Raw genomic sequence first — 27588 nt, 5'->3', positions numbered from 1 at the left:
TCTCTAATTTGAGGGAAGGAGAAAAAAATGGCTGAGTATTGCTGAAAAACAAATGTCAGGAAAACAGACGAAAATGCTAAGTGGCATCTGCAAATCACGTTTTTCAAAACTAGAATAATTCTCTGCAAGGGCCCTGAGAGGCCACCATGCCTCAGCTGTCCTGACCCACTGCGCCTGGGACCTCTGCTCGTGGGGTTGGGGACTTCCTGCAAGCTCAATCCCAAACCTAAGATGTGTTGTAAGTGAACCTATATTCAGCCCCATCTCTGATCTCATCTCCTGGACCAACCTTGGATCTATGCTGAAGGTAGCTTGTCTCCAGTCCTGTCCATGGGCCATGTCTCCTTCAATGGACCTTGGAGCTGTGTTGTAGACATTTATCTGGCCCCGTCTCCTTTTGATGCTGACTGGGCTCCCTGTATGTACCCGGTTCATCACCTCACCTTCTCTGGGACTGCTGATGGGAGCTGCTTCTTTGGTCCTTGCCTGAGCTGTGCTGCCAGCTGCTGTGCCTGGCGTGCTCCCTCACCACTCCCAGCCTTGCCTTGCTGACCTGGCTTCCTGCCTTGACCCTGGGCCTGCCTCGTCACTGCAGACTCAGCTGATGGTCACTAGACTAGGACTGACCCCAGCTGCTGCCCCTAGGCTGCTGGACTCACCCTGTGCCCTGCCCGTTGCCACACTTGGCTGCTGGTTCCCCTGCCCCTGAGGGAAACTTGGTGCAGCCTGCCTGGAGGAGAGGCAATCAGTGCCAATAATATTCCCCTTTATATCAGTGGAAATAGAATTTATTTCAATTTGCCTAGCAAATCATCCATTTTGAAGCCCGCAGAAATCAACCCAAATCTTTCCTTTCTCCTCAACAATCTCTACATTGACAGTGAATACAGATGCAGCCTACATCTAACGACCCAGTCCTATTCTAATAGCAAAATTCTCATCAGCTTCAAAGGGAGAAGGAACAAACCTCAGGTCTCAGTCCTTGAACCCACTAAGAAGATGACAAAAGTAGTCCCCTGCAGAGCATCATTTAACAGAGGCCTTTATCAGTAAGACAAGGTGATCTTATTAACTTGCATGGGGAATGTGCATGGAGAACTACAGGATCTCTGCTGGTACAGAGACACAGATATAAAATGGATATGATTATTAACAAAATCTCATGTAATAATTCACTACTATGAATGAATTTATAACACAATATTATGTAGAACTAGCATCATGTCTTAACACAGTTAAATAATACTGTATTATTATAATACATTTAATAATTGTATTAATACAGCCAAAAATTTACTTAATATGGCCATATTTAGAAGTTAATTAAACCTGCTATTTTATTAAAGAGTTATAAAGAGAGTTGTAAATGTTTAATTTGCTAAGCAATTGCTGCATTTATTTGCTCTGCTGCTCCTCCACACAGACACGGAAGGCTGAAGTCCCTTGGGAGTCTGGTAAAAGCTATTTCTACAGTCTGATTTTGATTAATGAAGTTCAGTGGGGTATAATTTGACAAACTACTGATATTATTTATAAACAAAACAATCATCTCTTACCTCCATTATCTTTTAGATGCAGAGCTATCTTGGTGTCATCTACAAAGGAAATTCAAAGTTAGTTGTAGGAAAATGCATTTTTCTAAGTCAGGAGTCATTTTAGGAATGACTTTTTAATGTCAAAGAAATTCCACAATTAGAAGATGATTTGGTACTCAACTCAATGAGAATTAGGTTGTGGTGTTCTTACTTATACTGAGTAATGCTTTACTTCCTTAGTACTAAAAAAACATTTATGAGGCTGTTGCAGTCTAAAGGAGGATTCAAAATACTGGTAAATAAGGTTACTAGAGTCTGTCTCAGAGATTTATGAATTACAAGTAATTCATTTACGATACATGTTCATACACAGCTTGAGCGTTCTATCATATTAAGGACTATACGAACCAACATACGACAATAAAATAAAACAATGACTTAGTTCCTCTTCTAAGAATCATGAAAAGGTCTACCAGTTTTAAATCGTATTTATTTCCATATTCCTCTTCTTGTTTTGAGCTTTAATGAACAAAATGTCAGGGAATAATGCTGCTAATGCAGGTCAAAACCTCCACTGACAGTGTCTAAAATTCTCTTACTGCAAACAAACCCAGCCTTTCTTATCAGTAGATTCCCACCTTGAAGTGCCTTCAGCTCAAATTTTCCTGTCAGAGGCCACTTAAAAATCTGCCGGTACATGGTAGCTTTACTTGTGTTAACATAGATTCCAACAGACAGCTCCCCTCCTTACTTTGTAGATGCTGTTTGATTAATCTGAGTCAGCTTTTCTACCTAGATGAATTTTGTCCAGAAGCAGGAAAGCAGGATATCTCAACCACAGAAAGGCAACATTTAAGCAGCCAGTGGAACAAGGATGAGAACTAACAGACCATCACTTACGCAGTTAATTTGGTTCAGAAGCCTATAGCAACTATTTCTTCACTAACTTCAGCAGGGCCATCTCCTACTATTTCAGCAGGTTTTAGACTATGGCCTGATGTTAAAAGAACACATAAACCTCGTGGTAACCACAAGTTCTCCAGAAGTTTGCTTGGCTTGTCCGTGCTTGCCCAGCACCACCCCCGCCTCCAGTGCTCCTCCCCTTTGCACATTACGGTTGTGAGAGCAAGTTGCAATCTAAAGGCAGTAGCAGATACTGCCTTGACTGCAATTCCCAGCTCCTTCCACTGCCCCAAAGAGAAAAGGTCAACATGAACACATACTTAAAGGAAATACATTTCCTTTAGACCTGTAAATGATGTGTTTGCATCATAAAATAATGCAGTGTATACACTTCACCTTCTGTGGGTAGGCTAGTTGGCAGGTGGGAAGTGCTGGATCCTCTGGTGGTTGTTAAAACTCTGAACGTTGTGGTGGTTGGCAGAAGGGTGGTGGTGGAGTATGGAGGTGTTTCAGTTGTGTCTATATTCTTCTCACAAATTTTATCTTTTGACTTGAGAAACAACAACAAAAAAAAGAAAATTAATTCTCAGCGCAGGCTGTCACTGGATGAAAAATTTAAGCATGGACAAGCTGTCAGGATAAAAAGAATGAGAATGGAAACCCTAAATAAAGGAATTTCAAGAGCTTTTTCTTTTTTTTTTTTTTTTTTTTTTTTTTTCCCTTTGAATTGCTCTACATAGCATTCAGCAACATATAGTTTTCATTTAGCTGAAAAACTTACAACTCTCAATTGTTAATGACAAGGTTTCAAAGTCATCCCTGAATGTCAAATGTTATTTCCCCTACTCACATTTTAACATCCCAGATTATCACACAAATTTTCACTCTTCTGTTGTGAATGCTCACTGCCATTGGTCTGGGTGCCATAACACATGTTAAAAAAGGTAAGTGGGAACTAAATTGTAGCTCTTCATAGTAAGTAATGTGTAGTTAACTGGAGTATTTAATTAGGTTTTACATGCAGTTATTACAGAAGAATATGCATATATGTGTAAAAAGTGTGCATGTATTCAGCCTACAGAATTTTTATATTCCACACTTTAGTGCAACACATTCACTATATGCCTATTTATTCTATATAATATTAAAAGTTAATGTATTATATATGTATATAACAATTATTATATAAAATATAAATACTATGAAATAGAAACTATAATAATATATGAATGATTATATTATATTAGCACACCATAAATAATATTCACCATAATATAATAATTTAACTTTTATTTTCATGGGAAAATATTTCAATACAAGTCTCGAGTCTTTTTTCTCTTTATTTTTTTGTTTTCTTTTAAATTCCTGGACACTTTTAAAATTCTGCAGGTGTAATGAATATTTTCTTTTATGGATCACACAGTTTTGCAGGAAAATACATTCAATTAACTAGCAGCAAATATGGGAACTGCCTGTAACTCCTGCTGTCCCCATTCATTTTAATGAGAAGTGGAATCCTGCAAAGCCTGTTCATTTTATTGAGATCCGGCTGTCAAAACCCAGTAGGTGCTGTCTTTCTTTAATATGCATGGGTATTTTATTGTCCTTTGTTTTACCAGAAACAATATATTACATTAAAAAGAGGCATCAGTACCTGCAGTATAATTATTCTTTAAATTTCTTCTTGTTTTAGCTTGAAAACCACTGTTAATTTCACTGATGCAATTTAATAAAAATTTAGCTCAAACTCTACATTACAAAAAGGACACATTATTATGAGAATCCTCATTATTCATCCTTGTGAACAAATGCATCTAAAATTAACCTCTATGTGCTAATTATTGATCCTTTATTACTCCGGTGGTCAGCTCAGGCAGCATTCTGGAAGATATTAAGCAAGCCGGTGCTTCAACTCCAGAGAGCCTGAAAGCAGCAATCACGGAGCCTGAAATTGTGTGAATCAAACTATTAGCTTCTCAGATACACTTAGCGTACCAATAATTTCCTCTCAGATCATGCACTAAGCCTTGGAGCACTCGTGTTGAAACAAGAAAGGAGAAGCACAACGGGATGCTACTGTCCTGCAGAGTGCAGTTTTTGGATAACTTTATCTACAGGCACAACCAAGTCCTAGCTAATTATGATCTGGATTAAAGCAATACAAAGGTTGTGCACTATACACCCAGAACTTTTATTCTATGTTCTTGAAGAAGCTGTCCTCCACAGGCAATAAATCTCAGAGAAATTCTGTTCTTAAATCAGCAGATTACAAACTGCAAAGCTGAAGCTTCGAGGCCATGTAACAAGGCAGTACGTAGGATGTCATTATTTTGCAATTACAGGTAAAAAAAAAAAAAAAAAATCTTTCATCTGATTGGTTTTATACCATTACTTCTCTTTGCTTCTACTGAGAACGAAACAGAATCTGTTTTTTTTAACTAGATGCTTGGGACTACATTTGCCCTCAGTTTCACTTGACATTATGCTTCAGAAGGCCTGTGTTGCTGAAACCCACGTCAGAATTTAGCCCTTTCAGCCAAAATGTAAAAGTAACTGCTTTTTTATGGCCACCAGGAGATTAAAAGTGTCATAAATTAATTTATTCTTATTAACACAATCCCCAAATGAAAAACAAACAAACAAAAAACCCCAAGCCCCAAACCCCAAAAAACTTCTAAAAGGAGGACTCTGGGAAAGAACGATAAGTAAGATATTTGTATGTGAATATGAACTGTGCTGGTCCAGGAGTATCCCAAATAACTGTTTTAAGAGGAGGCCCATAGCCACTTTTTGATAGCCCACCACTACCACAGTCAGATATCCTCCTTGTTCTCTCACTGCCTCTCCGTGAAAGGAAGTCCAAATGCCTTGTAGTTTTCTATTGTTTGGGTTTTTTTAATGCTTTGGTTTTTTTTTTTAAATCTCTTTGAATTAATCTATGTAATTCTTCCATACTAAATGATTTAGCCAGATTTCATAAGCAAACTGCAACATCTGTTTTTTACTTGAGAATACTCTGGTAGAGAGTTTTCTGAGATGAGGAATATCACAGTTTCTTCCCTTTTTCCGCAAGAGTCATAGGTCCAAGAGAAAAACTGCAGGAACACTGTTTTGGGACAGGTTTTCTGGCATTTTTATTTTTTTATTCAAAGTATTTTCTCGAAGAAAAAATTTTTAGTTTGTGTCCATTTTATTCCCTCAAATGGGGAGTGAAATTGTTGGGCTTATTTTTCTTTATTATGCCTTACAGCATTTCCACTGAATGATAAACAGAAATATAGCATGTCTTTGGCCTTGAAACCATGCTTTATAATCTGAAGAATTTAATCAAAAGCACCATAAGTATATAAATGGCCTCTGACAGGCTGAGGATGTAAACTACTCACATACCTCTTCAGGGCAGCCACTGTCTACCCAATCTTGCCGGTGACGGTCAAATCCACTGGAGCATCTTTAAGTGATGAAATAGATCGAAGTTGTCCAGATTGAAATAGGAGGAAAACAAGAACAAGAAAGGAAGGGAGAGGAAGAGAAGAGAATGACAGAAAGAATAAGCAAATTATGTGGTTTATTTTAAAATCCATATGATTTACGTGGTATTTTATTCAAGAGGCTGTTACTTGCAATATGAATCAATCATTTAGTCCACTTCAGTGAAAGGTGTTTCAATGAATGAAGTTTTATTTTAGTTTTTTTTTTTTATTTATAGTTTTTAAATAGGAATGTCTCCCTTCCATTGGATAATTATTCTTAAGACTTCACTGAGCCATAGCATTTTTAAGTCTGATGTCAGCCATATGGATGTAAATTGGTTTAATTATTTCTGTCCAGACTTCTTAGCCAGGAAAATTTATTCCCAGTCACTGCTTTTATCAGGCAAGGTGGTCTGAGACATCCAGATACACATATAACGATGTGATCAATGTTCACAGCTGTTTAGATAACAGCTCCTCTGAACAGCCTTCATGACAATTAGAGAACACTGTATAGCTGCTTCTGTGACCTCACTAGCTTCAGAAAATGTAAGTTGCATGCATATTTCTTATCAAATTAGGTGAGGTTAATAACCTGCTTGCAATTTCCTTTCTCATTTGCAATATGCAGTAAAGAAATTTTAAAGCAACTTGTAACACTTTAATATAATGATTCCCCCGACAATCCCTATCTCACAAGAGCGTTATTAGTGTTTAAACAGTAACTTGGGGTTTTCTAGACAACAGGTAGCATTGCAAACAGAAAGCATTATTAAACCAGTAAGCAAATAACTAAACCATGATGTCAAACTTTGAAAGAGACTCTCCTCTTAGAAGTTTTAAGACTTAGAAGTCTTTCAAGTCCTCTTAAGAGTTTTAAATTTTTTTATTGTTTTGTTTTGTTTTTTGTTTTCTGCATTCATTTCCTTTAGTATTTTGCTATGAGACAGAATAATGTCATTTGGCACCCATGGTCATAACCTACCTGACTGTACAAAAAATAACTTGCTCACTGTCTTTTAATAAGACTAGGCAAGTAGAAAAGGCTACTGTTACGCTTAGCTGTATTTATAGCGTAATTTTTTGTTTTCAATGAATTGAAAGATGCCAAGACATGCCAAGTACAACCCTACTTCAATCGAGGTAAACAGGTGCATTTGGAAGAATGGAGCAGTGGAATCATTTTTTATAGTAGGAAAGGATGTTACAAGAGGATGTAAACAATGTTAACAACACACTTGGGATAATAAACTTCTCCATGCAATTATTCTGAGCAGAATCTACAATGTCTTTGATGGAAGATTTTGAAAAAATGTTGATTCTCTTGTTGTACTTGCACTGATCCGCATTCCATCATTTGCAATGTTATTAAAAAAAATACCCCAACCCTAACAGATGTCAATTATCACTTACTCTATAGCAATTGACTTTTCCAAAAAACTGTTGCAGTGAAGAAAAGAGGACGCCCAACAGAGAAATAGAATCATAGAATCATTCAGGTTGGAAAAGACCTTTGAGATCATCAAGTCCAACCATCAACCCTACTCTACCAAGTACACCCCTAAACCATATCGCCAAGCACCACATCTAAACAACCTTTAAACACATTAAGAGATGGTGACTCAATGACCTCCCTGGGCGGCCTATTCCAATATCTGATAACCCTTGCAGTGAAAAAAATTTTCCTAATGTCTACCCTAAACCTACCCTGGTGCAGCTTGAGTCCATTCCCTCTTGTTGTATCATTAGTTACCTGTGAGAAGAGACCAGCACCTACCTCTCTACAATGTCCTCTCAGGTAGTTGTAGAGAGCAATGAGGTCTCCCTTCAGCCTTCTTTTCTTAAGACTAAATAGCCCCAGTTCCCTCAGATGCTGCTCATAAGACTTATTCTCTAGGCCCTTCACCATCTTTGTTGCCCTTCTCTGAAGTCTCTCCAGCACCTCAATGTCTTTCTTCCATTGAGGTGTCCAGAACTGAACACAGTACTCGAGGTGTGGCCTCACCAATGTCGAGTACAGGGGGACACCGCCCTACTCTTGCTGTTCACACTATTCCTAATACAAGCCAGGATGTCATTGGCTTTTTTGGCCACCTGGGCACACTGCTGACTAATATTCAGACACTAAAATAGAGACCTCCTTCCCAATATAAGGGAATAAAGGCTACTGTAAAGAGTTTTTTCTTGCTGAAGGGTGATTGAATCAATGCTATGCTGGGAGCTCAGTACTGACTCCCCATCTTTGTCGTGTTCTGTCTCCATAAATGTTTAAGAGAGCAAGGAGGACCTTACTTTGCAGGAAGAAATGATGACATGAAACTCTAGGTATGAATAGAACATATTTATTTGAAGTCTCATTCTCCCTCACTTTTCTCTAAAGTTTGAAGAGCTTCATTAGCAACTTCTATGCCCACCTTAAAGGAGAGCTGAACTACTTTTCAGATGTACTGAATACTCACAAACACATTGCATTTTAGTCATACTGCTCTGGTTTAAATCTAATGGGTTTGTGGATATTCTTTATGTCTGAATATCAAGCCCAATGTTTAGACATGACATCAAGCCACTCCATAACTACCTACACTAGAGCACTTACTGCAGTTAATGCTAATTCAAACCCAACTGTACTTAGACCTAGTAGGGATTAATGACTAATATTAGATTTTGTCTTGTATCTACATGGTGTCAAACTTAAGGCTTCAAAGATTAAATGAATAAAAGCTTATCCTAGGCGCACTCACTTACAGTTCTTAAGTCTTTTCTGACAAACTATTGAAATACAGTGGTAACATTGTGGGGTTGGCTTTTCCCCAGGAACTAACAAACCACCAAAAGTTGAACGCAAAATGCAAGGACTTGGAATGGCTTTTTTCAAATATCTGAGACACTCTTCAGGCGACCCTACCTTGAAGAAAGATATTTTAAACCCAGAACACTGTTTAGTTAATATTTTCTATTGATGCAATAGCAAGTCCAAACAATATTATCAGAAAGCAGCTTTATCAGGAGCTAGAGAGGCTCCAAGAAAACCTGTTTGTGAGTTTCCTTTGAGGCATGTGTCAATGAGATGTCAGCTGTAGCAGATACTATCATTGCTCTGTCGTTGCGCTAGAATTCTGGGAACTGTCATTTCAGTGCACCACCCTCTCTACCGACTGCATTTTTAAGACCTTTATCTATTAGCATGGTGATAATTCCCTGTTGCCATTAAAACATTGGAGCAGATTTGATTAGCTATGCCATTTATGCCATCTGTCAACATGGCCATTTTATAACTTCATTTTCAAGTGATGACCGAAATCAGCTCCTAGCAAAGCAATAACAAAGATGTTCTAGGAAACGAGAATAGGGATATTCATGAAATGTAAGGAATTCCAGGATTTGTGTGGAACTTGGGAGTACTGGTTCAGGGAGCAAAGGGATAATTAAAGTCTCTGCATGTAATAGCAACAATGATTTGGTATAACAAATACAGCTGAGTCTGGGTAACAAGAAAGATGTCAGAATCCCTTCAGTGCAGGCAGAAAGGAGATGGAGATGTTGTCAGATCTACCAGATGCCGTTTACCTCTATTTGGCACAGAATATTTAAATGACAAGAAGTGTCCATTCAGTCATGAGCTGAAATGCTTTGCTGCTTCTCTTTTAAGAGAGTTCAATAAGTATTAATAATAGCAATTATAAATCAGATATAGAAAACCTGTAAAAGCTAAAAACATAATGGAAAATTACTGGGAAGGAAAGGGACAAAGTCTGGAGGAATAAATCTTTTCATCACATCGAGCTGGTATGGAACAGTCAAGTGCATTAAAATGCACAACATGTGTCCTTTAAACCAACTATTCCCCAGGTTTTTTGCCAGGATATCTTAACAGCATATGAAGAAGAATGGATTTCTGGGAACTGAAGGGCATTCCAGAAATCTGAAATGATTTCTTAAATACCATGTAATTACTCAGCTCAATTAAAATGTTTATTAACTCCTCTAAATAAAAGGTTAACCTGGAAATTTAAAAAGAAAATTGCACAGACAGAACTCTTTTCTGCCTTTAACCGCTAAGGAAGGCACATCACATTAGGAAAAGATTAAGACACTTACTAGGTTATTTGAACTATTAAAAAAAAGAATTTGAGCATTTTAATGTGGAATTTCTTTCCAAGCTGAGGGAGATAGGAAGTAAGACATAAAAACAAATTTATATACATAATATATATTTTAAAAAAAATACTGAAAGCCTTCAACTTTGTGTTTGTCCAACAGAAAAAAAAAACAACCCTAATCACAGTGATTTTTGGAGGAAAAAAAAGCACTGTCTTTGTGCTCGGTCTGACTTTGCGTCCCTTTACTGCAGAACAGGTTCCATTTTAGTTCCTCCATCCTTTGAATACCACTTTGTTGTCATACTGTGCTGTCTGGGAAAAACCTGTATTTTCTCCCTTTGTTATTTCCCACTTCCCCTTGTCACAAATGCAGACCTTTATCACAGCTTGAAGCACTTATGAAGTTCATGTGAAGTCTCACTGTGAGTGACTGGGGTATGAATTTGTAATGTATTTGAATGGTATTTGTGCTCATCATCTAGCCCAACACACCTAGGGACGTGGTTTAGTGGCGGGCTTGCTAGTGTTAGGATAATGGTTGGACTTGATGATCTTAAAGGTCTTTTCCAACCAAAATGATTCTATGATTCTGTAATCATATATCTGAATTCAAGCATAACTGTGTTGTCTGTATTTATGCTTTACTTAAACATATTTCTTAATTAAACTATACTTCAGAAGAGGATGACAATTTGAATTGTTAGAAGAGGATTTGCTCCCACCTTGCTGTTGTAAGGTAAGAATAGCTAAGATGATTTGCGTAATACAAGGACTTTAAACATACAGCACTACAAACAGCCTCTACTGTTGTAATGTTTATGAAAATTCAAACATAATTACTAAGGCATAGTTAATACTTGACACAGCATATCTGTGTCTGCAGCACTGAATTCCATCATTGTCTTAACATTGTTGCCTCAAAAATTTCCAAAGTTCAGGTGATGATAAGGAGGATCAGAGTGTGGCACAAATTTCAGCAGTAATCTTTAATCTGATGATGGCTCCACAATTTTATGGGACAGAAAGTTTGGAAAAATATAGCTAAATGTTCTGTAAAGTACTCCTGTAATATCATGTAAACAGAGAAGTGAGATGATGTTAAAAAGAAGCTGTTATTTTACAGTAAAAGAGATTGGATATGATTAAGACCTCATACAACATGTGAATAGGCAGTAGAAAATAAGGACTCCCACAAGGAATTCTTACTGTTGGAAGAGCCTGAAAATAAAAGTGGGCTAAAAGAAGTTTTATTTCCAATTCAACTAGGAAGAAAGGAAAAAATCCTAGCTAAAGTGAGACTTGGCAGGATTTTGATTGAAGAAGAACAGGAGGATATTTTCCATAATTTTAATGTCAGTTACAACAACAAAGGAAACATGCTGAAAAGCAGATAAGGAATTAAAAAGAAGCTTTGGCTTAAAGGCTCTGCTTTGAATAACTAGAAGGAAAAAGCAAGAGTAAGAGGAGGGCCCTAGAGTAAAATTTATGAGATTATGGTATCTCAATTTCCATCAGAATCAGCAGAAAATAATAACAGTCAAACATGTTCTCTGGGAAGGAGCCACACTGAAATTAGTCTCTGATAGTAGATTACATTCTACACTGCCTTTCACTTTCTGCATTTATACCTGAATTGAATTACTAAAATAAAGAATTAGAGCACTTTAATGTGGAATTTCTTTCCAAGCTGAGAGATAGGAAGTAAGCTATAAAAATAAATATATATTAAAAAAAATAATACTGAAAGACATTTATACCTGCACAAAGTACGTATGAAGACTAATAGCAACAGAGGTTAGCCGAGAATTCTGATATGTTTGCATTGCTACCTGTTCTGCACACAAGAAATGACTCAGGGTTCGAGGCAGAGAGCTCTGAAGCACTACTGGATGTATTTCATGCTCTTGTTGATGATCCCAGCTAGCACAATCAACACCTCTTTCTCACCCTTACATGATTGTCTGAACTATTTTCTATCTTTGAGTATTCAAAATGATCTCTTCAATTTTAGGGTGGACGCTCCCATGACCTTATATTTTTTTCCCCAATATTACATGTCCCTCTGGTTAAATATGTAAAAGTGATTGGCCAGCTGTATTTTGAAAACCACTTGTAATGCTTTATACTCACAACCTCAGAAGTACAGTTAGCCTCACATACCCATTGCTCTATCTGTTGTTTTTAAAGTAAAAATATGAAGGTCACTTTTGGAGAAAATGTTTGCTTTTCCACTTTAGAGATGAGGAAATTGAGCACAGGAGACATGAAATGATTTAGGTGAGATAACAGAGAATTCCATAACAGAGCCTCGAGTTAAGCCTAGATTTTCTGAAAACCCGGTAAGTATACACTAATTCACAGCTCCTATGCTTCCCATAGTACTCCTAGACATATGAACTATAGATCTGGGAATGATATTGAGAAACATCATGTCTCGAGTGGCATGCACCAAGGCACAGATCTCATTCACACATTGGCCAAGCTCTCTTTTTTATTTATATACTTTTACTGAGATTTTGCTCCTTTATAACCCCCCCCCCCCCCCCCCGATAACATTAACAAATAATAGAGTCCTTGGGACACGATGAAATTGGCCTGGTGCCTAGGGATAGCCTGAAATAGGGCTGTTCACATTTCTGTTATCACACGTGAACCCCCAGTAAACATGCAATACATAACATGGCTGCTTTAGTACTAGTGGGCACCAGTGTCTGAGCTGTTAGAAACAGAAGCGCAGAGATGTTTTGGTTAGGCTAGGTTAGTGCTTCTGTTATATCTCATTCACAAAGAAGTCAAAGGAAGCAGGAGCTATGACAGAAGGAGGCACAATGTGCTAAACTAACTCTACATTGGCCAATGTCTATATATTTATAAAGGTATGCCAACAAAACAGTAGAGCATTTTGGACAAAGAACATACAATTTTGAAACTGCATATTCATACTACTGCATTTGTGGAAATTACAGACGAATTAGGGTTAAGAAAAACTCCTGCTGTAAAGGCTCATTGAATTCTTTAACGAGAGAGCAAAAGAAAGAGGGATGCAAATCCTCCTGTAACTGGTTATGTTCAGAGGAACTTCAAGTTCAGAAAGTTGTTTCCTAAATTAGTATTCTACTTGCATCTAATTTTTTATCTAAAAGCGAGTCAAATTCTGCAGTCAACATTCAGCAAGAACAGTCTGCAAAACACATTACCAAAGAATTACAGAACATTTGGGGCTCATCAATTTCTTAATTAATTGTACATATTAATAGTTGTGGCGATATCTGGTGGGAAGGAAGTGGTTTCATTAATGCTATATAATGCAGATATTGGAAGATTTAACAGACCTGAATAGAGGGGTAACTAAAGATGTAATGGTGCTCAAAAAGCCTTGATATTTAGGAAGAATACTGATAAAACTTTGTTTATACCCCTGAAAGTGCGAATACCTCCTACAGGGAAATGTTACACAGTCCCCACTCCTTAGGTGACTGGAGAGATTGTTGAAATATATATGCTATAAAGAATCAGTAAAGTATGTTGAGAAATTGAACAGTTTGCCTTAGCAGGCTGTAATCCCAGATTACCCAAATTTTATGAAGAGACATGCGTATTTCAGATTTGTCTAAATAAAAATTTCTGGCAAATTACATGGGAGTAAAGATAAAATATTATGCTAATAAAAAGAAACTTTTTGGTCCTTCCTTAAAGAGTGATATCTAGGAGGCTACAAGGCAAATATGATTTCAGTGATGCTCAAGTTATATTGAGAAGTACAACCATGAGAGGTGAGCACTTCTGGAAAGCAGTTAAGACTATTATGTGATTCTGGCTGCTTCTATACTAGTAAAATAAACATGCCAAAAAACGTTCCTTGGCACTGAAGACTGCTGGCACAGAGTGGCCTATGCCTGAACAATCAAACTCTCTCAACCTTGAAAAGAAGGAGGCTGCACATAAACTGCAAACCAGGAATAATCCTTGTAACAGTCCAACTCCTGCACTGTGCCTGGGAACTGTTCTGCACAGCGGTCCTCAGCGTGGACTGAAATCACATCATGGAACATCATAACTATTTAATGGCACAGGCAATCATCTCCCAATGCCCAGGAACCTTCCCAGGCTCTGTCTAATTTGCAAGTAATTTTATATCAAAAAATATTTGGTATGGCAAGATGAACTACAGCTGTATAAGCGACTGTTTTGTATGACCACTGAACTGACCATTAAACAAATCTGACTGGGACTACCATTCTGCATTATATTTAAGTGAAACAGAAAAAGTAAAGAAAAAGAAAATTTTATATAGTGCAAAAACTTTCCATTTAAAAAAATCTTGATTAATTCCACTAAAAATACTTGATTTATTTAATTCCTTGTTTCATTTATTTCCCTTGTTATAAGGGCAGAGGAGATGAAGAGTGAGTATAACAAAATTGGTGGAGGAGATTTCTCCATAGTAATGCAGTGTGTTGGATGCTTATTTGAAGAAAACTAATGCTGCCACAAAAGTACGTCAACATTCATCCTATAAAGTGTCCTAGAGTAAGGTGTGATAACCTGAGCTGCCTATCTCCACAGACGTATCCTGAACTTGGAGGTTTTCTGAAATGCTTTGTTCTCAGTTTCTGTTCTTTCATTTTTTAGAAACACTTGGAATAAGGAAAGGGCAGTTGAGAAAACGATTTTCTAGCCCAACAATTTAGGATACAATGGGGAGGTGGCATCTGGGTTCTGTAACATAGTCTCATGAACCTTGAAATATTTGATAAAAGATACAAAGCAACTCATTTCTCAGAACACACAATTTTCTGACAGTCAAGGAAGGAATCAGGAACTACAAATTCAATTCATCTCAGACATGAAAGGGAAAAAATCTGATACCTTGTTCCTCACTAAATTAATGTTCTGCAAGAGGGCCTATTGGACAAAATGCATCTACTGCACAACCATTATTTTTGCTACTCCATCAGCGAAGCTTTTTCTGTAACTGAATTTATCTGATAAATTGTCCTGAAGTCAAATTGGTTGGTCAAACTTGTGTATTTTGTAACACATCATTGCTGGAAAAGAAAAAAATCCCAAATTGCCCAGCTGTTGTAAGCACAAAATTGATTTATTTCAGTCCAATGGAAGAGAAGGTAAGATAAACTACAAAATAGCACTGCTGTATGTATAACGATGCATAAAAACATTACGAAATGAGGAACTACAGATAAAGGAACTAACCTGTTTCAGTGCTATCCTATGCTTTATGATTAAGAATTCATTTAGGACTACAAAGATAATTAATTTCATTAGGAGTACCTTGCTTATATATTTGGCTCATAAACTGGGAGAATTGCTGTTGTAAGGCCTAACTGTTCTCTTTAGAAACTAAACACCAACTTACGTTTTCTCTTTTTTCCCCTTAGCTTCCATATTAGAACTTCGAAAGGTTTTTCCTCTCCAAAGTCAAAACTCCTTATATCCTGCCATACTTGCTTTCAGGAGTAGTGATCATGAACTATTTAAAAATTCACTGTTTTCATTAGGGGGAGAGACCAATCCACTTACTTCTAACTCTTCTAGTAGCATAGGGATAGTAGTTACCATAAAATAATATAAAGAAATCTGTATTTGATAGTCAAGACACAGAGAAGTGGATAAAAGTATCAGTAGTTTAGCAAATAAAGGTAACTCTTTCAAACTTATTAGTGTTAGTTAGGTTAAGGAAAATGTAGCAAATTTCAGAAGTGTGAAAAAGAGTTCATTTGGGACTTTACACACACAAGAAGTGGAAGAAATAACCTGAGTGCCAAGAAGACAATATAAGCAGGGTAAAAATTATGCTGTAGACAAGATGATAGGTTGATATCTGATTATCTTAGGTTAAGTTACATTATAGTGAGACAACCAAAGATGATGTTGAGGCCCTGACTGCATTCATCTGTCTTTGAACCTGGGCTTATAGAGAGGAGGTTCCTATCTGCAGATGTCAAAAGCTTCTTGAAGCTCCATCTCTAAACTCAGGTAAAGTAGGTAAAATTTCTTCCTTACCTGGTAACTTCCCGCTCAATGTTTTTGAAGTAATATTTACTCTTGTGTTTAAATAACTATCTTATTTTTTCTATTTGTTCTCATGTCTGTTCTGTATTCACCTAATCATCACCTACCTATCTTTCACATTACCGTAACATGCAAATTGACATCCTAACTGGTTTCCATTATACTTTATTTATCCAGCATAATGCATAAACATGTTGTTAAGTATAAATCTTTTAATCTGTTTTCAGGAAAGCCTGTTTTCCTTGAGATATACTCCTTGCACTCTTCTGATTATACAATTGAAGTCTAATAGTTACAATAGACCACCATTTGAGACATTTATTTGGGAATCAGTCAGGCTATAATGGCTGGTATAGAAATTCAGTCCTGAGAAAGCCCATCATATGGCATAGAATGATGACCAAAAGTCTGAGCCAAATTTCCTAAAATGTCTAGGATACGTACTAATTGCATTCTGAGGCATCTGTGGAGCCCTTTCACAGGCAAGTGTCACCTTTCCCCAGTGAAATAGGAACATGTTTGAATCCAAACTTGCTAGTAGTAGCTATCAACGTAAGAAATGAACAGATAGAAATGAAACCAAAAAAAAGAAAAGAATTTGGGGCTGCTGTGTGACCGAACATGGTACAGTTCTGCCAGCAAAAAACTGTTTAATCACAGAGTGAATGCCTGTTTAAAAGAGCAGGGCAACACCCACTATTATGGCTATAGCACTGAGGATAAACAAACAATGCGGAATTAAGCGTGAACGCCACTCTGTTGTAATTTGAAAGATTTATGGCTGGCACAGAAGTTGAAGTTCTACATATAAACAGTTTATCAAAGACTGAGTGGGGTTTTGTCTTATTGTTCTAATACAATAAATGAAGAATACAAAGTTACTAGCATGTAAAAGAATTGCAGAAGAACCTTCTACAGAAAAGAGCTGTGCTACCTACTTATCTATCTAGTGTTTTATCACTATGGTATCTTAGGTGCATCTGTGAAATTAAACATGGAAACTTAAACACAGATTTTGTGATCTTCCTTCCCAATTAACGAGCAAAATATTCTCAAAGGTATAATTAATAGATGGACATCCACTTTCCCTTCTCTCAGTGGGATTTAAGTCCTTAACTGTGCTCTGTATCTTTGATAACTACTTCCTGCATTTATACTAAAACACCTTAGGAATGTGATATATTTGATAGACCTACATGAGGCAGACTTTGCATTAAGGTCTTAAAACAGTCCAGGCAGTGGTCCTTTTTGTACTGTCTGTGATATCTATGTCTTGGCCAAGCTGTGCTGCAAAATTGGATACCACAGAAACCTTCAGAGTGGATAATGAACAGAGTTCCTAAGCTCCAGCAGGCACAGCAACATCTCTGGCAAAGGAACCAATTGCTAGTGAAACCAATCTCAAATTTTGAAAGGCAAATTATATGTTAAGAAACACAAATATACAATATGAGTAGTGCAAGTGATGTGGCTTAAATAAATCACTGTGTTTATATCTAGATCAAGAAAATTCAAAGGCTTTCCCATCTTCAGACCCAGGATTTCACAGAAAATATTTCAACAGAAAGGTTAGGATTTCAGAGTAATGAGAATTGTAGAATCTTCTGCCCATTTTCTAGAAATAATTTAAGGTTTTGTAACCCAGCCTTGCATTTCTTAAAAATCTGCAGAGTTATGAGCATAACTCTTGTCCTCACCTTGTTCTGAGTTATTCAGGAAAACAAAGCAAGGCATACGTAGGTAAGAGTGTGCGACTAATACCGCAGCTGTAAGAAAACTGGCTAGCTCCGGTGTAAAAGCAGGATTCAATTCAGTTGGGTAGATACCAAATCTGTTAATGGTAGGACAGGGATAGTTTTATTCTCTAGCTTGGGGCTGCTGAGAACATCAGTGAGCATGAAGGAGTACACTGCAGAAGAATGTGTGGAGAAAGGAAACTTGAGGAACAAAGGTCATAAGACAAAGTTCTACTAGTACAGGTGTTTGACCTGAAAAAGTATTCCAAATAGCTCTCAGGTGGTATGTGTCCATTTTAAGATACAAGCTTTGAACCATGCAAGGGGATGATCCTACTCTAGCGGGTCCTGCACCATATCTAGTAAATTGGCTGGTCTTGCTCTGACGTGTCCTAGGCCTCTGAGAGTTACTGCACATTCCCTAGAGTTCTGGTCAGATACTGAACTTTCTAGGTTTATTTGTATTAATCATAGGAATTGTTCCAGACAATCTCTGCTCAAGGGGAATTACAGAAATTCCACAATACCACAGAATCCAGCTATTAACAAATTCCACAAATTTGTCAAAAAATGTAGAAAGGCTATTTATCTGCTGTTTATCTGTATATCGATCTCAGTGAAAAGTTAGCACATCTGGCTGCAGGCTAACTTTCGATAAAAACGTGTTAAAAGCTCAGGATCATCTACGTTGGGATAAAAACATCTACATTCCATAACAGTACTTTTAAATGTACTGTTATGCACATATTACTGATATGTACATCTTTATCATTATGTATTTTTAAATGTACCTTCAGGCTTACCAAAGCTTACACTGTCTTCTAAGCAGAACTGCCATCCCACTTGAGAATATCTATTACTATGATCTTGTGAGGCTTCTTTCATCAAACAATACCATCACCAGGCTCACTCTGGTTTGAGAAAATACTTTGTTCATTAAGCACTTCTGTGCCACTTTCTTTTCTTGCTTTACTCCCATCAGGCTTGCCATGCATACAAAATTCTCAATTATTGAATGCTAATTTCCTAACAGTTTATTGCAGTTCATGTGTTCAAATCGGCTTGTCAAATTAAGAGTGAGCAGCTTGGAAAGGATTTGAAGAAGCTGGGTGTGGAGCAATTTTCTGCTCAATAAAGTATAGATCTAGTTATCAGATCATTCCTACCAGTAACATATCAGGGCTGACAAACTTACACATTCATTCTTGATACATTTGTTCCACTTGATTAAAAAGATCAACACAACTTTTAAAGCAGAAGAAAAATATGTTTTTTTTTCAATCAGAGGAAACTTTAAAGGCCAGAATTTCCGCTTCTCAGATTTTCAATATGATTGCTCCATAATCAGCAAAGAAACAGTATACAGGTTAGCAAAATAGTACTGACATAACTTTTCACTTATCGCAGGGTGAATTTGACCTAATTCAACAACCTGCTTGTTAAAACCCAGGGGTTAGGACTCTGCCGTGGTTTTATATAAACTCCAGCATAAAGAATTGCCATAGTGGAATACAAATTCTATAGACAGGCAGAATCTGGGCACATTTTTTTCACTTTGCTGAAGCAGCAGTATGATCAGCAAACTCATGAAGTTGTGTACATTGATAGAACAGAATATATTTTACAGAATACACTGTATTTTAAACCTCTAGCCCTTCTAAAGCATTAAAAATGAGATTTTCCTCGTCATTTGTATATGAATCTATTATACTGATTGGATTATATATGCTCCCTCTGGTGGTTTACTTAATCCATATAAATGCCTCATTTTTTAATTTTGTAAATCAATGGCTAAGATACTGGGGCCAATTTTGTAATAACAGCACACCACTGTTAGTTAAATAGCATTGGGATAAAAACAGCCTGAGAATAAATCAGCAAGTCTTCCTCCCATCTTTTAATTTGGAATTGAAATAAGTAATATCCCTTAAGCAAACAAGGAAAATTAAACCCTCAAACAGTTAAAACCATGAAGTATTTAAAATTTAGCATTTCAACCAACCTAGTGGCCTTCTGTGTGGAGTGACTACATCAGTGGAGAAGGGAAGTCTATCTGGACTGATGTAAGGCCTTTGACATGGTCCCCCACAACATCCTTCTTTCTAAATTGGAGACATATGGATTGGATGGGTGGCCTGTTCAGTGGATGAGGAATTGGTTGGATCTTTTACTTCTGTCCAGAGGGTAGTGGTCAATGTCTCAATGTCCCAGTGGAGGTTGGTGACAAGTGGTGTCCCTCAAGGGTCTGTACTGGGACCAGTGCTGTTTAATATCTTCATCAGTGAGACAAACAGTGGGACTGAGTGCACCCTCAGCAAGTTTGTTGATGACCCCAAGCCGAGTGGTGCAGTTTACATGCCTGGAGAACAGGATGCCATCAAGAGGGACCTGGACAAGCTTGAGAAGTGGGCCCGTGTGAACCTTATGATGTTCAACAAGTCCAAGTGCAAGATCCTGCACCTGGATAAAAAGCTGGACATGACCCAGCAATGTGTGTTTGCAGCCCAGAAAGCCAATCGTATCCTGGGCTGCATCAAAAGCAGAGTGGCCAGCAGGTTGAAGGAGGTGATTCTGCCCCTCTGCTCTGCTCTGGTGAGACCCCACCTGTGTCTGGCTCTGGAGTCCTCAGCAGAATAAAGACATGTACCTGTGGGAGCGAGTCCAGAGGAGGGCCATGAAGATGATCAGAGGCCTGGAGCACCTTTCCTATGAAGAAAGACTGAGATAGTTGGGATTGTTCAGCCTGGAGAAGAGAAGCCTCCAGGGAGACCTTATTGCAGCCTTTCAGTACTTAAAGGGGGCCTATGAGAAAGATGGGGGCAATCTTTTAAGCAGGGCCAGTTGTGACAGGACAAGGGGTAATGGTTTTAAACTAAAAGAGGGCAGATTTAGACTACAAATAAGGAAGAAGTTTTTTATGATAAGGGTGGTGAAACACTGGCACAGGTTGCCCAGAGAGGTGGTAGAAGCCCCATCCCTGGAAACATTCAAGGTCAGGTTGGATGGGATTCTGAGCAACCTGATCTGGCTAAAGGTGTCCCCGCTCATTGCAGTGGGTTGGACTAGATGGCCCTTAAAGGTCCCTTCCAACTCAAACTGTTCTATGATTCCATGATCCTATGAATAAAAATTGAGCTCTACAAATGGTTTCTTATGAACGTTGGGACAGGAGTAAAAATATTTTCAGCCTCACAAGGTAAAAGTTCCTTCCCTGCACTGTACTAAGTGATTTGCCACTTTGTTCTACAATGTCCAAGCTTGTTACCTTACCCATCAAACCAACAGTAACTTCAATTCTATGCTTTCATTGTAATTTCTTTGCATAAAACAAACTTCCAGAGCTTTTGAGGAGCATATTTATAACATCTCAGCTAAAAACGTCAAGATTTCAAGACTTTTTAATTTTTTTTTTTTTTTTTTTTTTAAGAACTGCATATTTTTGGTAAAATAAGCTGAAGGGCTTAGACCAAACATGTCACAATGGGAGGTATTCGCTACGTGTTCACTGCACAATTAAGCTAATGCATCTGCACTGTCAGCTGATAAGTATTTTTGGTCCTAATCTCATCCATTGCCTTTCCCTGCTCCATAATGGAATCTACAACCTTCGTTATGGTGTCAGCTATCAAATAAAAGATGAGGGAAATGTAGAAACCAAACAGTAAGCTACGTGTGGAAAAAGATCCTGTGTTTCTTATTTGGATTTATTTTTTTTTGTTTCAGGGGTTTTATGTAGTCAGATCATAAGATATTTGGTTTTGTGCTTTTTTTTTGTCATTCTATATCAGTGGTGCTTTGCTCAGCTGATAAATATTTTAGATTGCATAAGACTGTCACTTATACTACAATATATGATTCAACACATTTTTTATGAGAACAGGTCTTGTCAGGTGGGACATACAGAACAACAACAAACAAAAAACCTAACCCTTTTCCTCTTCCTGATATTAAAAATTTCCAGACACAAACTCAGCTTTGAAAGTTAACTAAACGTTTCAAATTTCTTTCTAGAGGAAGACTGAAAAAAGACATTTCAAGCTTGCCCAGAATTTCAGAAGACAAATAATAGGCAACCATTTTTTATATCAATTACCATAAGGGCACCATGGAAAACTGTCACTTCATATTTCAACTGCAAAGTGTTTTCTTAAGAACTGCAAGTGCCTAAAGATTTTCCCTTCCCCGCCTTCCAGCCAATCAGCATGGAATGCAAAACAACTTGTTTCTTTATTACCTGCTTAGGTGGGAACAGGTATTATCATAATAAAATATTAGAAGTATCAAGACTTAAATAACATTATTGCTACTATTCCCAGACACATTTCTGATTTTTCACTTTGTTTAGAACACATTCCATAAAACCCAGCCATAACCTTTTCATTTACACAACTGGTGCTGTTGCTGGCATACGGGAGTAAGCATTGAAGTGAATTGTATTACAGATTGGATCCTTTCATCTTTTTAGCTCAGAATTGTTTAAGAGTACAAGAAGCTTTCAGAGCTGTGTGCACACACATGGGCAGAATAACTACCTAGAGTGCATGGAGTGTCCTGGCTCATCACTGCACACAGAAAGTCCAATATGGGAATTTGTGCAGCCTATTCCAGGGCCCTTTTCAAACTAGGTGTTTGCATTCCATGGGTCAATATCATATACTGGTATAATTTCAAACCAGATTATTCAATACATTGTCTGGAACACAGAGACTCTTAAGGATAAAAGTGCATTCAAGCATTTAACGTGAGCAAGTTCTCTTTGTGAACTGGGACTCCCAAAGCTGAATCTCTCTTCCCTTGCAGAGCAAGCCCCAGCAGGGCTGCCTGGATGGCAGTGGCAGGAGCTGGCCTTGAGTCTCCAGGCAGCCACTGCCTGACGATAACAGAGCTACTCTGAGCTGGAGCCATCCAAGAGTTTCAGTGCTCAGGCTTAAGCACCTCAACACCTAATGGGCCACACTTCAGAGGTGACTTGGGTTCAGAGAATCCACATTCTCTTACCTCCTGTGCCTCAGGGGATTCTCTGATCCTTGTAAGACTGTTGTTGTGTAAAGGGCAGTGTCATCCATAAGGAGTTGAGGAGATTCGTGGGGCTCAGGGACTTCACTGTTGAGCCCTGCTTAGACTCAGGCAGCTGTAGGTATTTCCTCAGACAAAGTGTTTGAGACCTAGAGACCTTTTTGATCTTAGGTACTTAAGTCCAGAGTTTGGTGAAAAGGTACTTTTAGTACTGTTCTCCTATTCTGCATAACTTCCCTTGAAAACCTAAGTAAGTCAGCCAGCAAAACACCCTTGTGGATCTAGCTGTTAGGCTTTCGGGTGCTCTTGGCATAAGGCAGCCAGTTTCAAGGATTTAAAATTTGAATATAGGTACCAACAGTGACAGATGAATAAAGCTGTCATCTAAACCATTTGCACCTCCTGCCCTTAGTTCTTCAGCACTCCAGTTCCCTATCTCCAGTGTTGGGATGGTAGTACTACACTAAACCCGAGCAATGTTGCAAGGATTGGGAGATCCTCTTATCCTGTATTAATGAAGTGAAGCACGAGACACATTCAATACTCGAGTCTCCAGCATGCACAGACTGCAAGAGTGTGCTCTTTGTCTGCTTATTTCTGTACTCACTGAAATATCAGTATCACTTCACTGCTGAAATCTGAGGCTTTCCTCAAGTTCATCAAACCAAAAAGATCAATATCTACAGAATCTGAACATAAATCTTTCCAAAACTTTGTATAAAGGTGGCTTTTAAAAATTCCTTGATCATTTAAGCATCATATTTCCATTCTATTTCAGTGTCAACTGTTTTAAAGTTAATAAACACCATTTGTTTCTTGGGCAATTAACTTCAAATATTTCCAAGTGAACTCACTACTTCAGTAATGCAAGCAAGTTGTACGAATTGAACCTTTAAAATAACAGCAAAGTTGTCTTAAAGCTTCCAAAAACTTTCTTAGAAAATGACATCTCTAACATGCAGGCTATACCAAGTGCCTAGAGTACATAAACATTCCCAGAAGCTTGAAAAGATGATACAAGCAGATCTAACATTGATGAATTCTCCCAGTTTTTACACGCTGGGAAGTCAGAGGTAATGAAGAGCAAATAAGTCAAATTTCAGTCATAGGTGACTACTGTGAGACAGATGCTAAGTGTTTCTGGCATTTTATAGACATAGATCCTTGTGTAGGAGAAAGCTATAATACCGTCTTAGCTTACATATTTATAGTTAGTCTCTTTTACTTATGGAACACTTTTACTTATGGAACAGTTATTGAACATACACAGTTCAAAAAAATTTTAGCTCCCAGGGGATCCTCTATCTGCTGACGACAAAAGAAAATTATGTGCCTTTGCTTTAGTCATGATGAAACTATATGACATACGTCATACTGGATCTCAGAGTGGATAGTATGATGATCCCTTATGAAAAGGAAAACTGTGATTTAACCCTGTAGAGAGTGACAGGTATAGAGGATTTTGCTCTGAATCACCTACAAGATGAACCTGCCTCTTCAAAGTCTGCTGAGTTTGCACAGCAGCTGGGCTGAAGTTACAGGTAGGAAACAACCCACTGTTGTAGAATAAAGTTATTTTCATTCCAACACAGATTGCCCACATGGGGGAGTACACTTATTCTACAATGGCTCTGCTGGTCCATTTTCCTTGTGCAGCTACAGGTTTTATGTAAACTTTCTGTTTTTCCAACAGCTGCACTTTGTTGTGTGTATGATTCAATATACAGTTTAAATTTTATGCAAGGGAAAAAATATACATAATGCTGTTCTTGGTAGTAATGTTGCTCTGGCTAAATAGGGTCATATCTTGTTGAGAAAAAAGGGTTGTAGAATTGAGATAGAGTTTTGTTTCCTGCTGGATACATGTTTGCTTGTTACCCACATGGAAGTTGCATGCTCTGGGACATCTGCCTTTAGAGTACCGAAGTCCTACTGCAGCTCCACAGGAAGAAGATCGCTGTTTGTTACAGCCATATCTGACCCTCATTGCTCCCTAACAGTCTCCTCACTAGCAAACAGGCATTGTCCCTCTGCAGAAACTGGAGCACTAAATCAGTTGGTAGACTACTGGCACACTGAAAACCTGTCACTATCAAGTTCAAAATCTTCAGGCTTTTGCATCAAAGGCTACTTTCCTTCCCCACCCTGGGCTTTGCCTAGAATCAAGCAAGACAGCTTTTGGTTTCTCACCTCCCAGACCAGTGTGTCCAGTGAGCTTTACAACCTGGAAGCACTAGTCAGGCATCACTCCTAAGCACCTGCTTCTGCTTACTTCAAAACCCCCTATTAGCACTCATTTGAAAGTGGGCGGTAAATACTAATTTTCTTTATACTCTAGGCACTTCTGAAATGTCTAAGTTAATTCTTCATGTAAAGCTTTGCCCTTGTTTCTCCAAGCTGATTTTATTCTGCTGCAGCAGAGCAATGTATATCACAACTGGCCATAAAAGTCTAGGTTGATTTACAAGGCTGGCTACTGAAGAGCAGTGACACACAGAAAAAGCCAGAGCACTGTGATTAAAGAACTCACACTTTTCCATCCTTTTTTATCCAGAACAGTTAGCTTTTCTTGTTGAACAAGTGCTTTTTTATCACATGCAAAGAGAAGATTTTAACACAGCTGATTTATTTTTGAGGGGAGTAAAACCACAATGTAGTACCGAAGTAAATGATTCTGAATACTCTCCTGTAATCCAGACATCTCCACTCAGAATGGAATAAGGCTTTTTTTTGTATCTCCCTAAAATGAATAAACATGCTGAGGAAAGCAAGGTAAAAGAAGAGAGGCACTCAACTAGAAGTTAGGTAAGAGTATCCAGAACTGGTAGGGAACAGAAAATTGTCAACTTGGAGACAGGAATGAGTCCTGATCAGAATGATCCTGCAGTGTAATGTACCCTAACTAAATAAATGCTCAGTCTTCACATTTTGGAAAGCAAGTTGCTTCTTTTCACAAAATATGTATCCTCTTATTATTTCAGATGTGTTTCTCTGTTGAAATAAACTGCTTATTTCAGAAGCTGGAAGAGAGTGGCCAAGAAAGACAACGGGGCCTGAGGCAGATGTCATCACCAAAGCCAGGTTTCCAGAGGCAATAACAATTAAAAAAATAGGGTGTAAAATCTAGTACAAAATTAAGATGTTCAGGGGACTGGCCCATGGCCTCAGAGGTTTTCGAGACCCAGCTGAACAAAGTAACGAACAAACTGTTCTGATGTCACATCTGGCTCAGCTTTGAGTGGGAGGTTAGACTAGAGGACCTCTAGTGGATTGGTTGCTTGCTTGGAACAGTTTTCTACAAGTATCTTGACTCTTGTAGATGTTTCACATGTTTTGTGTGAATTGATTTAATTTGGCTCTAATTTGACTAAAAATGATTTTTTGCAAGACTGAGAACAGAGTGACTTTTCAAATGACTTCAAGTCATTTGAAAGGAGTTGAAGCTTCAACTTGAAGGAGTTGAAGCTTAAGAAAATATTAAAAAGTGACTGCTAGTTCCTAATTCCATACCATGTTCATCAGCTATTTATTGGTTCATCAACATAGTGTCAAACTATCGCACTATTATAAAACACTAATAGCCTTTTCTCCTTTCATTATGCATCCAATTTGTACGTAACATTTCTGAACTTGATCACTAGGGTTGAAAAACGCAACAATAAATATCCATTGTGATACTGTGTTTTGTGCCAGAGAACTGATGTTAAATAAAGCCTTGCTATGGAAGTCAATGCAGGTCAATGAGTGAAGAACTTTTTTGGAAAAGCTACAGCTGCAGTTTCCATTTTGCTGTCTGTGCTCCAGCTGCTCCACACAGTCTAAATCGTCCCTCCTACTGACCTGACTGTCCTCATCAATGTGGCAGTGAGAGGCTGAGGAGACCCAATCTACCCACTAATGACAGGTTAAAAGAGGAAAGACTCCGAATCTTTGGATGTGTCAGTCTCCCTACTGTTAAGAGAACAAGAACCACACCTCCATGTGATTAAATAATTTTTGATGAAGCCAGGGACATAGGGAGAAAATATGAATTTTATTATGACTCCTACTTCTTCTTCTCCTTTAAAATGTTTTTAAAGAAGGGCTAAGTAAATAGGAATAAAAGCTTAACTCCCCAAACGACTGTTTTGACTATTCTTGCCTAATTTCTTTGCTGAAGTGAAATAGGACAATGATGTGTTACTAGTGATCGCAATTGAAGTTTAGGTTTGTGTAAGCGCATGTATATAAGACCTAAATATAAGAATCCTTTGTGCTATATAACCTATAGGCAATGTTTTTGGATATACTTCGAGCACAGCTGCATACCCTCACAAAAAAGAAAAATCCTTTTCTTTACCTTTGGAGTTTACTGCACCAGCTGCAGTTGAAACCAATCTGGGCAGTGACACAGGGACCACAGCTGGTAAACTGGAGACAAGCTGGGACATAGATAAACAAACACAAATTATTACATTAGTCTCACAAAATATTCTCATAAAAAGCACAAAAGAATGATACACCTTCTAATAATATATATTTAGGGACTCAATGTATTCACACATGTCCAAAATAAGACACTAAAACCAGCCTATTACAATGCACTGCACAGCTGTTTGCACAATGGTACATCTTATCTGTAGGATTCCATTTGTATTCCATTTGTAGATGCTTTCCCACTTCCACATCTGTTCATTCAGCTTCATTGCTAAATTTTTATCTTTTTGCTTAGTATTAAGTATTTCCTTAAATCTCTTTCTTCCCTTGCTCCAGTGTTCCTTGGTGTTGCTAACATTCAGACATAAGCAGATAA

The 27588-nt window shown here is 37.9% G+C and overlaps 1 protein-coding gene across 1 annotated transcript in view; it reads right to left on the bottom strand.

The window, feature by feature from the left end:
- The window catches only part of PLXDC2 (plexin domain containing 2), a 264341-nt gene that overhangs the window by 22674 nt on the left and 214079 nt on the right, over positions 1–27588 (bottom strand). The window contains exons 9-12 of the mRNA XM_086466772.1: positions 27136–27217; positions 5829–5889; positions 2835–2988; positions 1557–1595 (exon numbers count right to left, since the gene is read on the bottom strand). Coding sequence (XP_086322898.1) covers positions 1557–1595; positions 2835–2988; positions 5829–5889; positions 27136–27217 — 336 coding nt within the window. The remainder of the gene's footprint in view (positions 1–1556; positions 1596–2834; positions 2989–5828; positions 5890–27135; positions 27218–27588) is intronic.

Source organism: Leptosomus discolor, chromosome 6 (genome assembly GCF_034619465.1).
Source record: "Leptosomus discolor isolate bLepDis1 chromosome 6, bLepDis1.hap2, whole genome shotgun sequence".
Taxonomy (NCBI): domain Eukaryota; kingdom Metazoa; phylum Chordata; class Aves; order Leptosomiformes; family Leptosomidae; genus Leptosomus; species Leptosomus discolor.
Note: the sequence above shows the minus strand (reverse complement) of the source record. Positions and strands in the feature narration are given on the sequence as shown.